The sequence below is a fragment of the Acomys minous genome (assembly GCF_964271855.1).
Source record: "Acomys minous genome assembly, chromosome: 7".
In the NCBI taxonomy this organism is placed as follows: Eukaryota; Metazoa; Chordata; class Mammalia; order Rodentia; family Muridae; genus Acomys; species Acomys minous.
The window spans coordinates 115223563-115237559 of NC_140488.1; the positions used below are offsets into that span (position 1 = coordinate 115223563).

Here is a 13997-nt window from a genome sequence, read left to right on the forward strand (position 1 = left end):
AGTCAGTGCTACCCTTTGTAATAATGATGTTTGCTCCATTATTACTCCAGGTTGATTATTTGCTCAAGAGCCTCATTGATCTTGCCTCAGTAGGCTTTTCCAGTTTTTACACATTACATTCTCTTGGGAATTGAAAAGCACTGTGTGTGTCTGAAGATGCTGTCAACTTGAAAAGACTCATTTTTGAAAAGGTCTTCTTAACCTGCTTTCAGCTTAAGCAGTTCAGTCTGTGGCCACACAAACATGAGGCCAGAGATGGGTGTATCACTAGGATCTGCAGGTTTTTCCATCACTTGGAAACTGTAAATCTGAAAAGTCATTAACAGAACTGTGTTGAAGGATATTCAAAATCAGGGATCTGTAGCAATAACTAAAGAGAATGCACCTACTACTAAGACCATGACATTTTATTATTGAATGGATTCTACATTATTCAAAAGCATGAATATTTTGCGAGGAACATGACTAGTTCATTAAGACACCAGGCACTGAACTCATAACTAGAAATTCTATAATGCATGGAAGAAGAACTAGGTAAAGGAAGAAAACAGCTAAGGATAGAAAAGCAGGTATCATTCAAATTGAGATAAATCCAAGTTGGAAACAAGTTTTTTTTCCCCCATTTTCTTTGTATTTTGTTTGTTCTGTTTTTGAAAAACTTGAAGTCTTGTTTTACTCATCAATATTTCCCTGCTATTTAAAGTGAAAAAAAAAAACCAACTTAAATATTCTAAATTTGTGATTGAGGAATCCAGAAGGCCTAGAAGCTCTACAACCCCAAGGAAACAAATTGAGTAGCACAGTATAAAAATACCAATAATGTTATATATGACATTAGCTGAATCACAGGCAATCTACTGAAAAAGTTTCAACTTTTATATGCTCTTCACTTCCTCCTATTTTCTAAAATCTTAACCATTTAGTCACTGCTAAGCTAACTAACAGATTTATCCCCACTCTGTTTCAGATGGTTAGGTAATAGGTAAAAAAAAAAAAAAGATGACAATGAAAAGCCCAATTAATACTGCAAATTAGTCACCTTCTGACAGTAAGCATGCTTCACACAGTGACTCAGCACGACATTACTGTGAACTTCAACAGCTTTTAATCAGTTTTGTACAAAAAGTCATGACTTGACTTGGGCTTCCAAATGACTTTATCAATCATTCCCAGGACTCCAACAATACTACTCAACAACTAGTTCATAGGACAAAAGGTGTGCCTATATTAACAACTAGTTCATAGGACAAAAGGTGTGCCTATATTAACAACTAGTTCATAGGACAAAAGGTGTGCCTATATTAACCTTCTACTCACCCTGACATCCACATGTAACTCTTGTTTGCCACCAGGGGAGGAAAATGTTAGGAGTCAAAAATATCTCTGTACAAAGGTTAAGAAACATCTTTTCAAAAGCCTTACCTTGGCAGAATGACCCTAGCTAGAGTTGCTCTTTTCTAGAAGGAAAGAGGAGAGGCAGGAACCCCAGCCTTCCCCTCCATCTGTCCTAAAGATCTGAGTCACAGCGTTTATTTGTTGAAACTGGTTATCTACTGTTTGAAACGTAAGCAGAATGCATCAGCATTTTGGGACCACCTGGAACCAAGGGGAGCTAGGACATTTCCAACTCAAGTGTAAGACTATTCATTGATATTTACATAATGAGAAGAAATGTTTTTCCTAAGATAGCATTTCCCTTCAGTGTCTTCAGACCACCAGCAAGAGAGGGAGGCACAGAAATTCTATTACATTAATAGTCTTTGTTTTTATGGCTTTGGCATTTATTAACTAGTGGGAGCTGTTTATTGGGTCATAAACTTTACTAATGGGGATATTATCTCTGAATTATAAATCTCTTTCAGTATATGGCTTAGTTATAAAACGAATAATTATTTAAAGTGTCGGTATGGCTGCAATGTATCATGTTTATCGGCATGATTCCTATAATGGCCGTTTTATTGTTAATTGTGAGCTTGAACCAGGAACCACCAGGGCAGGAACGCAGATTCATGGCATAGAATGAATACTCATCACCCCATGAACTCAGGAACACTATCATTGGTTTATTTCCTTTTCTTCCTGCTTCTCAAGTAAATTACATTACAAGCCTGCACAAGGGCTAAATTATCTATACAGTCAATTGAGTGAAGAGTGAATAGGTAGGTGACAGACGTGTCAGCTTGAAAACTTCCAGGCAGGTGTCATCTCTTCTAAAAAGCTATGCTCTCTGGGAAGTAGAAAAACCTTGAAATGACAAACTAGCTTGGCATTGTTGGTTATCTTTTTTAAAAACCGGGACAAAAATCAAGCCATCCAAATTAGAGTTTTATGGGCCCACTGTCCTACTGTCTAACTTGTGAACACTAGTTTAATGCATGGCTCTATGAGGCCAATTCTAATGGTGCACGTGGAATTGTCCTAGGTTTATGGAGAAAAGTAATTAACTGACTCGTTTTGATTAAAGGAAAATGAAAGAGCTATTGATGTCAAGTAAACTGGACCATGTAAGTAGAAGACAATTCATTCTGGGACAAGGGAGCACTGCAAGTATAGCATGAAGAATAAGGAGATAGCAGGGAACCCTGAAATGTCCTTGGCTTCTCTTCTCCTCATGATGACCCCTGACCAGCAAAGTCTTGACAGACCCCCATTGCCTTTGATATAAATGTTTATGCTATTTAGCACTCAGGACTTGGGCCTGGCATGGCCTAGGGACACTTCTGGACACTGAAGCTCCATGGTGATGGCTATAATCAAATACACAAAGAGTTCTGCTGTGTAGGGTAAAAAAATCAAACCAGGGAAACGCAGGAGAGATCCATTATAATTTTAAACTACTTAAACCTTTGGGCTGGAGATTGAGAGGCTGGTAGTATGTATGTAAAATAAACCAAAACAAACCCCTGAAACCTTTCGTAATCACATCCCTAAATATTTTAGGCATAATACACTTTTGGTCATGCTCTAATTATATGCACATGCATATATTCCTAAGCTGAGAAACTGATTTTAGATATAAAAAGGCACTAAAAATATAAACACCACATATGTTTCAATTTCTCTCCTGAATGTGTGTGTGTGTGTGTGTGTGTGTGTGTGTGTGTGTGTGTGTGTGTGTGTACTGGCAGAATAAGGTGCTTTCCCCCCCCATAACTTCACTAACTTCAGAAAATAAACATACTCACTCTAGAGAGGTTTGAAAATTATTTTGATGAGGTGCATTGCTACAAAACTTAATTATGTAAGTAATAAACATGTGTCAAAAAGATTTCAAAAATGCTTAACAGAATCACAACTTATTGCTCTGATATAATTTGATTTTATATTGTCGTGCATAGCTGTCAAAAGTCATTTTCTTTTTGCATTGCAATGCATCAAATTATATTAGATGGAAATTATTGCAAGATTCTTTGGTATTCATAAATAATACATACAATAAAAATGGTCAACATTGTCTTAAATGGTATTTTTAATAGTGCTGGTACATCAGCAATATAACAGGATGTTCTGAGGAACTGTAGTGACAAAGAAAATTAAATGTGCTTTATGGATCTCCATTTAACACAACTCTTATTTCTTTTTTGTTTTTAATGAAATTGTGTTTATTGAAATAAACATGGCAAAATGAGGGCGGTAAATCAAAGAGAGTTGATCAAAATTTTCATAGTCCGTTCTCCTCTAAGCCATAGACCTCCTTCAAAAAGTCTAAGTACCTCATCCATTTCGCAGGAATTGGTGATGGCATGCCCACCCAAATGTCTTCACATTTCTAGAAAGAAAATGATGGACACAATTAGACCCACGTTTTAAAGGTCAGTTTTGAAAATTCCATGCTCCATTTTTAAAAAGCCTTTCAATAAACTTTTATTGAAGTTGTTTGATGGCTGAAGAAATAAATGGCTCAGTGTGTCAGGGCACTTACTGCTCTTGCAGAAGGGCCCAGGTCTGCTTCCCAGCGCACACACACACACACACACACACACACACACACACATGCACATGCACACATGCACATACACACACACAGGCATGCACACACACACATGCACACACACACACGCACACACACACACATGCATGCACACACACACATGCACACACTTACACACATGCACACACACATACATGCACATACACGCATGCACACACACGCGCACATGCACACACATGCACGGCAGCTCACAATTGCCCATAATTCTAGCTCCAGGGGACCCAACACCTTCTTCTGACCTTCATTGGCTCCAACATACACATGGCATATACTTACCCTAAGATATACACATGTAGACACACACAGACATATCGACACATATGACAAAGTATTCATTTAAAGACAAGAATTGAGGCTTCTACATTCTCCTTAGGTATCAGAAGGGTTTTGAGGAAGAGCATAGTCTTTACCATGTAACTGCAGCCTCTTCCATGGAGGGGAAATGGGAAAGAAAAGATTGGTTAAGAAAGGAAGAGGGGCAAGTGAAGGAAGAATACAGGAAGAAGAGTAGGAGAGAAGAGAAAAAGGAGTGTTTTCCTGCACCGCCCGGCCCCGCCCTCCCCCTCACTCCCACCCCACCCAACCCCACCCCCATCCCCCACTCCCGCTGACCCCCGCCTCCAGAAGAACGTTATCATGTAAATGGCCATGACTTGTGCAGAGAGAGTAGATATGCTGGCTCTAGAATGACAGAGATGGAGATGACCAGTCCCAACTTACAACCATGAGCCAGGCCCAGCTTGCCTGACTTATAGATCCACAGACAAGGAAAATCAATTTGTCTTGTGAAACACTTCAATTCTGGGAGCTAGGAAGCATTAATGCAGTGGCAGGTCCTCTCATGTAGTGTTGAAAACTCAGTTTTTTAAAAATCCAAGATGGCAATTTTACCAGCTGCTTGGTTACTATTTCTTGAATAAACCATAAGGGTAGTAGGTTGCTCATGGTGTGCTTAGGCAAAAGCTAGTTTATACACAGTCAGGTACTACAAAAATAACAGTGGTCCCATAAAATTGTGGTGGTAGCCAGGACTGATGCTATATCCTTCTAATCTCAGTGCCTAGGAGGCCTAGGCAGGCAGATTGTGAGCTTGGGGGGTCAGTTAGTGCTACAGACTAAGTCTTAGGCTTGCCTGAGCTATATGTGGTGAAATGGAAACAAAACAAAACCTTCTTAAAAACCCACACCCTCCTCAAAAAAACTCTGAGAAAACAAAACCAACATTTTTTTTTTTGAGACAGAGTTTCTATGTGCAGCCCTGGATGTCCTAGAACTCACTCTGTAGACCAAGCTGGCCTCACATTAAGACAGCTGCCTGCCTCTTCCTCCCAAGTGCTGGGATTAAATGTGTGTGCTTGGCTGCTGATAAATTCTTAGTGCCTAGTGCTATTGTAGCTATCATGATGCTGCGGCACAAGAAAAATTCACATGTGTATAGTGATATAAGGAAACCAACCCCTCTGCCAGTCAGATAAAAGTACAACACAATTATCATTTACATTTGAATCATTTACTTCTTGAATTTATTTGCATGTGTATGTGAGTATACTTGCATGACACACATCCATGTCATGGAATGCTTGTGGAGGTCAGAGGACACATTGGGAAAATCAATTCTTTCCTTCCATCCTCTGGGTTCTGAGGACTGGCCTCGGGTCATCAGGCCAGCAGCAGCCTCATAATTGTGTATTTATGTGTCTTGACTATGTAATTTTTCTCTTGTGTTTGATCTTGTGTTGTTTTATTCATTGTAATCCTAGAGCAACAGGCTCTACCATATGTATTCAAATGTAAATACACCATATAGTCCAGTATGTGCTATATTGCAACATCTCAGTTCATGTAAAGCCTACTTTAGGTATTTACAACACTGCAATCATGAAATAACATACCTCTAAGAACATCACTCATCATTAAGTGATGCTAAGTATGTCTATGTGTGTAAACATTCCTATACACACAAACATTTGCATAAGGTATAATGGTCAATTAGTATTAGTACCAACCAGGAAGAAAGTCCACAACTGGTTCTACCATCAATGTTGTTTTGTATGCAGTGTTCTATTTCTTCACTTAACCGATTCTTTTTTCAGTCTGGGTTTCACCTTTGAGCCTTGAGCATACTAGACAAGCACTAACTTAATACCCACGGCTATATGAAAGGTTCTAACCCTTCATTAGCATTCTATTAATATCCAGAGTCACAAAGTGTCACAGAATTATAGGGAAAGGCTAGAGGATTTTATGTGATGGTGTTCTAAGGGTATACTGACCCAGTGCTGCTACTGCTGAAGATTATAGCACCAGTTTAGCAAGGGATTGAAGCACCAAAGTGTTTCTATCTATAGTCAAAAGTATAAGAAAAGGCCCAGAGGCCTCAAAACCTCTTTGCAAGAAGGGGCAAATAGTCCAGTTTTGTCTAGAGCATATAGTGCACAGTGGCAAGGTTGAAAGAAGAAGATGGGGTCACAGGTTAAGCCTTACTGCACTCGTTCATACTTGAGTCTACAATGAGAGGAAGCTGCTGGTCAATTCTGGACAGAATAACTACAGTAATGTGATTGGAAGTTGATCAGATAACTTGCTGGATGTTGGGAGAATGTAGTGCTAAATATACACATCAATTCCGTAGTGACTCCCATATTCCTGGGGGGAGAGATGGCTTTGCTAGAACCGGGAGGGCTGAAGCTGGAGGGCAAATCAGGAGCTACCTCAGAACGATTCTAAGCAGAACACCTAATAGTCCATAATTCAGAGCTGTGCAAAAATTCCATTGTCACTGGAGTGTGGGTGATCTGTCAAACTATAGCAATCAATAATACTAATATAGAATCAGAGGCACACCAAGTACTTGCATCTTCAACTGGGGCACAGAATCTAAATCTAAGAGATGAGTTATAAATGTGAACTAGTCAGATTTTTGTAGGGCCTGTGTCTTATAACTACCCAGCATTATAGCAGTAACAAGAAATGTACTAGCAAGTTATTATACAATAACTATTAAGTATTTTACATGCATTATATTATTTGTCAGAGAAAAAAATCTCTAAGACGTGAGTATTACTGTAATACCTGTTCCCAGAAAAAGAAAGTGAGGCATAGGATTAGGTAAACTCCTCTACAACAAAACCACCCGTTAGCAAGGGAGCAGCCTCAACTGTCTCCCCAGCAATGAAGCTCCAGAGCTATGCTTATGTGTCATACTACCTTTTAAAACCATGAAATGGAGAGGGCCTATTCAAAAGCATCTGGTTCTCATCCTGCATAATGACATTTGGTTCTACAATTTTCACTAAGAAAAGTTAAGTAGAAAACAATGTAGTTTTTAAAGAAACTATTTTAACTACACGGTGGGGGAGGAGGGCGCTATGTAAGTACAGGTGCCTTAAAAGGACAGAGAACATTGGGTCTCCTGGGGTTGTAGTTATATAACTTGGGTCCTAAGAGCAGTACATGCATTTAACATCTGAGCTATCTTTACATCCCCCAATAAATGGCTATTGAAGTGATGCTTCTGCCTCAATAATGCCACCCGTGAGGTAGAGCCCAAGCCACCAACTGGCAGTCTGAAGGAAATGATAGTAATACTGAATTTGAAAGGGTCTTCTGGCAGTGCATACCACATGGGCCTTAGTGACAGGCCATTCCTCATACCAAATATTAGGAAGTTACTCTGCATACAGTAAACACGGTATTTACTCAATGAAAGATGAACTCAATAAATCACTCAATTCCAATATTTACCCCATCCTTAGAAGTTTCTTAAAATGTAAACCAATGTCTGTTCTCGGGTAGCATTTTATAATTTAATCTGAGCACAGAGGAATGCAGAAAATATATACATTCAAAATCATTTTTCCCTCTTAGGATTTTTTAAAATAAAAAAAATAATACAAAATCCAAAACACATTATGGCACTCATATAATTATGATGGGCTTATTACTCATAAAACAGGTCAGTACTAATGATCCTCCCTCATCTTATTAGGCCCAAAACAAGGCTTGTTTGTGTTGTTTCTTAGCATGGAATTATGATTTAAATGCTACTAGTAAAAGAGAAAAATGGTAAGAATTTATAATGAAATAACTCAATAATTTAGACATGAGAACCAAAGTTATAAGCAACAGGCTGACTGGCAAAATGCAACTCAAGTAGCCAGATTTCAAGTAAAGGGTAATTTGTGGCAAAAGATAACAGGAGTTCATTTCTTTAAATCTTGACCACTTTGAACTCGAAGGCTCCTGCAGAGCTTTTCGGACTTCTCTCATGCTGTGCTTTGTTTCCATTCAACACCATTTCCCACCATCATTTCTTTTTCTCCTTTGTTACCAATCCCTAGGTTCCTGGTTGGAATGACTTCTGATAAATGCCACAGAGACACGTGCATGCAGTGCTCAATGGAGTAGGACTCATCCGCTGCCACCCACCAATCTCAGCGAAGTTTTCTCAGGTATTATCTAAAAATGGAGTAAGGAATCAATTTGGGATGGAAAGAGTGTTCGGTGCAGGGAGGTTTTCAAGCACCCAGGCAATGGGATTGTGGACATCAATGAAGCAAAGGGCAGGTACCCCTTTTATAATTTTGCCTTCACTTGGGCACATGCTGATCCCTCCTCCTCCTCCTCCTTCTTTTTCTTCTTCTTCTTCTTCTCCTTCTCCTCCTCCTCCTCTTCCTCCTCCTCCTTCTTTCCCTCCTCCTACTTCTTCTTCTTTTAAAGAAAGAGGTTTGGGAGTAGCTACAAAATCCTCAAGCTAGCAATGGCTATTGTTCTTTCTAATAAATCTGCAGGCATTTCAAACATGATAGATGTTTTATGAAAAATCTAGGTATCGAGTTAAAATACTGACTTTTTATTCCTTCTCAATTAGTAATTGCAAACTACAGATCACACAGTGTTTATAGCACTAAATATTTTTTGGTGGTATTTCTTTCTTATAGAGGATGGAGTCCTAGTGTTACACAGGTTAGGCAAGTGCTCTGCTGTGGAGCTACACTCACAGCCCATGCATATGAATTGAATGGGGGAATAACTGTATGCACGTGGTAATCCTACAATAAAAAGAAGGCTCTTCCACAGACAATGATGTCTTCCATTCCAGATGAGGCCGTGTCTGCTTGTGACTGTGTAAGACAGGCTCCTGACAGCACATGTTTGGAATCTCAAGTATGGGTGACAGGCTCTGCCAGTGCCCCTTCCCAGCCTCTCACTCTTTCCAATCTGGCTCATACCGGCATCTCTATTCCTTTGCCCCAACCTTCCTGTTGGCCTCTGAGGCTTACTTTGGCTGCCTCTATGGCAAGCAGCAAGCGCCAGGGAATTATTTCCTTTCCACTATGTTCAAGAGCAGCCCTCAAGCAATGACTGACTAAAGGAGGCTGCCAGATTAATACTACAGCTTCCTTGTACTTTGGCTAGGATAATTCTGAGGTATATGTTTCTGTTAGATCCTAGCATTTCCCAGGACCATTAAGCATCAGCCATCAGTCATCTCCTTATGTAACTGGTTAAATACACCCTTTAGTAACACTCTCTCTTCCCTGTCATTCTTTCTAATCCCTCTGGATGTTTTAACTTCTTCCACCCAACTACTTAACAACAAAATCCTTGTCTCCACCTTTGCTTCTAAAGGCAAAAAGCAGCTTTACATTTGTCAAAAGAGAGGACATGTAAATGAGAGTCACCAACAGATCTTGGAACAAAGCAACTTCCAGGTAAACTGTGGGTGAATCCAGTCCCCAAAGTGATTTACAGAAAAATGAGAGACAATGCTCAGATCTCACAGTGAAACTTAATGTAATCTGGAGCATTAAATAGTATGTGCCACACAGCATTTTCTGCCAGACGCAAGAGCTATGAAACATAGAGTGAAACTCAGTGACAAGAAAATCACAAATCTAAAATGGCTGGAAAACCCTGCCTCCAAGAGAGCCCTATAACATATTCCATGCTGGCTGTCACTAGAGCCACTTAGGATGTCAGAGAAGTTAGCAGTAAATTACTTATTCATCAATGGTGAAACCTAGCTGCTGATCTCTCTCTCTGTCTCTCTGTCTCCGTCTCTCTCTGTCTCTCTCTCTCTGTCTCTGTCTCTGTGTCTCTCCCTCTCCCTCTCTCTCTCTCTCTCTCTCTCTCTCTCTCTCTCACACACACACACACACACACACACACACACCACAGCACCCTGAAATGAGAAGTGAAGATGACAATAGATGAAAATCAAGTAAGGAGCAGCTGCCCAGTGGAAACAGCAAAGCCGTATGTGAGCTAATAGGCCCCGGATTTATTTGCTTTGACATTTTTAAAAGGAAATTTAATTGGATTATGTCTTCTTCTAGCTTAAAAATTTCTACTGTAGCACTTGGCCACCAGATGCATGAGGTGGGGGGGAAGATTGGGAGCCAATTAAATTCTATGCTTCACTGCAATAGGGTTATTTTTATTCTTCCCAAATGTAAGGCTGATAGAGTCATGTCAGTGATTTTACCATGTTACTCCCTCTACTCTCTTGGAAAAGGATCTTTTCTTTTTTCCTTTTCAGAAAAGAATATTTCTATAGGACATATCTACAAATACATAGACAATCCAGTACTATACATGAGTAGAACTTCTCCCTTTCTTCCTCCCATCCCTCTGTCTCCCTCCCCTCCTCCTCCCTCCTCCCTCCTCTCTCTTCTTTTCCCCTGGATTTTCTGCCTTCTAGTAAGTGTTACACAGCCTTAGAAATAATCACATTAGGCACAAAAAGATAAAAAACAGTTAAATTTTAGCAAATCAAATGGAAGTTCATTTTGAAAAGAGGATTTTCTAAATACTTTGTAAGCTCATCAAGAACATCCTGACAAGAGAGTAAGTTCATATATGGAGTCAGATTCACTCCTCCGTTTGTGTCTCCTCATAGCTAGTGTTTCATAACTGCTTCCCTTTGGCTGAGCTGTCATTCTGTATCTGATCTGAACATGGGTATGGCTTCTAAGCATTTGTATTACAGGCAAATGAAGGTTTTTAAAGAGACATGGATTCTTTATAAACTTTAGTGATAGGTTTGCAAATAACTCAAGTAGATATCACTCAATACTTTATATTATAGCAGATCCCCCCAAATATCATTTTCTACTAGCCTGTTGTTTGGTGGCAGACAATCTGTGTGTGTTTGTTAGTTATTTTTAGTATCATGAGAACAGCTATTAAGCCTACATTTCAACTGTTAAATTTTGAAAAAGTTGTCAAAAAGGGAGAGAGAAAACAATGATTTACCAGGCATGGTGGTATACACCTTTAATCCCAGCATTCAGGAGGCAGAAACTGGCAATGAGTTTGAGGTCAGCCTAAAGTGAACAGTGAGTTACAGGATAGAAACCCTATCTCAAAATGACAACAACAACAACAACAACACTGTTTGCACTACCCCCTGACAATATATTCCTTATTTTTAGAAATGTCTGAGTCTTTGTTGTCTACAAAATGGGGATAATACTTATTTGGCACAGTGTGGGGGACAATAAAATATTACAGAAGATGCAAGGGAGATCCTTAATATTTGGGGTATCCCAAAGACATATCCCAAGGTGTGTCCAACCTTTTACTTCCTACTGCCATATATCATCTTGCCATATGTGTGTGTGTGTGTGTGTGTGTGTGTGTGTGTGTGTGTGTGTGTGTGTGTGAGAGAGAGAGAGAGAGAGAGAGAGAGAGAGAGAGAGAGAGAGAGAGAGAGAGAGAGAGAAAACCTTTGATATTTCTGCAGTTATAATGCTCATAAAATGAATTCATGTCCGACATTTCTCAGAAGTGTCAAAAGATAAGACACCAGTCACACAGTACAAGTAATAAAGTTTATACAATAATTGAGTGTTATTGTACAAAATGTAACTTATGAGATTAATCAGACAGGCTCTAAACTGTGAGACCTAGTCAGCTAATTTCTAACTACCATCAGAGAACAAGCACAACAGAATAGCAGTTGAGGTTTCTAGGCTATAATAGTACCTTGAGCAACTACAGTCAGTCACTAAGGCGTGGCCAGGCAGAGGAATAATAAAGGGAGCAGCATTCTCCTCCCACAATCAGGATACAGACAGTGCCTGTGGGCCACAGGCAGCAGTCATGATAGCTGATGATACTCAACTTGCATCTATCCATGCAGGAACAACATCTCACCATAAGATAGTAGGGCTAACCATAGCTCAACTAGCTCTAAGAAGGTTGCCTGTTTGTTGCTGGACCTTACTTGTATTAACTGATGCCACTTGGCTGTCATGTATAGAGAGGGCACATCTGACTCTGGAGGACTGGTCTTGACATTCGACACAGCCATGCTACAGAAGCTGTTAGTCCAGATAAAGCTTTAGATCTGGCTAATGGGTTTGCTCTCCTAAGCAACACTCTTTATTCTGATAACAGACTGGACTGGGTCATTCTCCATTTGCCCTTAAGATCTTTCATTCACCCTACTCTCTGCCCTGGGAGGCAGAACCATGTGGATCACTTCACTGAGCTCCTGTGCTCTCTGGCTTCAAGGTGGTGTCTGCCGATGAGAAATATTGTCAGAGGGTGGGAAAGTAAGATAAGTGAGAGATGAGAGTGTTGATTTCCTCCCCTTCCCTTTGTTCTCTCTGCTGGGCCATGGTTTGGTGATGTCTATAAGTGGGATTATGCTTCTACTCCTCTGCCTGCGGCTCTAGTTCTAGCTATCTTTCAGTAACACTGGTTCGTCCATGCTTCTCTAGGCCCCAGGCATGGTAAACATTTTGCATTCTTGCTAGTATCCAAGGGTTTTACTTGCCTGTTTGGTTCCCTTAACACTATCTGCACTACTGTCAATAGTCCCTAATGTTAAGTCATCCCCACAAAAGCTTGGAAGCTGGCCAAATGGATCCTTCTGAATACTGGTTGGTGATAACCTCTAGATTCCTTGCTGGAACTCTTAGATGACCCATATGTCTAATCCTATATCATATGTACCAGATCACGTCTTATTCAGTCTCTATTTAGCTATAGCTACTAGTCTTTAGCCTTTGCTCTTTCTCTGTCTACCCCACGCACTGAAGTTAATCAGGCTAGAATAAAGAAGTATCCCAAACTCTTATCCAAACTGTCACTGTAATTGCTAGTGTTAATTAACACCTTGATGGAATTAGAGTCACCTAGGCAATGAACACCTGGACATGCCTGTAGTGAAATTTGATTAGGTTAACTAATGTGGGAAAAGTGATACTGAGATATTGGTTCTGTACAAATGGAGAGAGGGGGAACTGGGCAGCAATGTGTGGCCATCAGTCTGCTTTTGATTGTAGATGTGATATAATCAGCTGTTTTAAGTACCTGCTGCCTTGATTTCTTCTATAATCCAGAACAAACCCTTTCAAACTGAAACTTTTTATCACAGTATTTTGTCACAATAATAGAAGTACATACGACATCATATTAGCAATGGTACAGACATGAAGGCCTACTCAGCTTCCATTAGTCAAGAAGACCTTTTTTAAAAATATGATGCTCCAGGAGATCCAAGATAGTGGGGCCCAGTGTGCACAATGTCTAAGTAGCAGGAATGCACTGACTGTGGAGTGAGCGAGAAGCCTTGCTGTGGACTCTAAAACATCAGCATCTATGTTTCCCAGATGAGAGGAGAGCCCATGGGTTCCAGGAACGAGCAGTTCCAATCTCTGGTTACCAAACTCCTAGGATCCAGGCAAACTGTCCCAGCTTCCAGTCCATGGCTCTACCTGACTCCCTGAGGAGACTAGCTAGACCTCACGAGCATACAGAGCCTAGGCACAGGGTGTCTGGCCAGCCTGGTGGAACTCTAACCAAGCAAGGGAAAGATTGTATGAAAAAAACCTTCAAGTCTCTGAAGAGAGAAATTGAAGAAGATATCAGCAGATAGAAAAATCTCCCATGCTGATGGATTGATAGGATTAACATAGTAAAAATGACCATAGTACCAAAAGTAATCTACAGATTCAATGCAATTCCCATCAAAATACCAATATAATTCTTTACA

General features: G+C 40.1%; 1 protein-coding gene across 3 annotated transcripts in view; it reads right to left on the reverse strand.

Annotated features, from left to right (window-relative positions):
- Positions 1–3451: 3451 nt before the first annotated feature.
- Positions 3452–13997, reverse strand: part of EFHC2 (EF-hand domain containing 2) — a 269672-nt gene continuing 259126 nt past the window's right edge. For all 3 annotated transcript variants that reach the window (XM_084788869.1, XM_084788870.1, XM_084788871.1), the window contains one exon: positions 3452–3769. In XM_084788869.1, the coding sequence (XP_084644995.1) occupies positions 3662–3769 (108 nt within the window). In that variant the 3' untranslated portion in view covers positions 3452–3661. The remainder of the gene's footprint in view (positions 3770–13997) is intronic.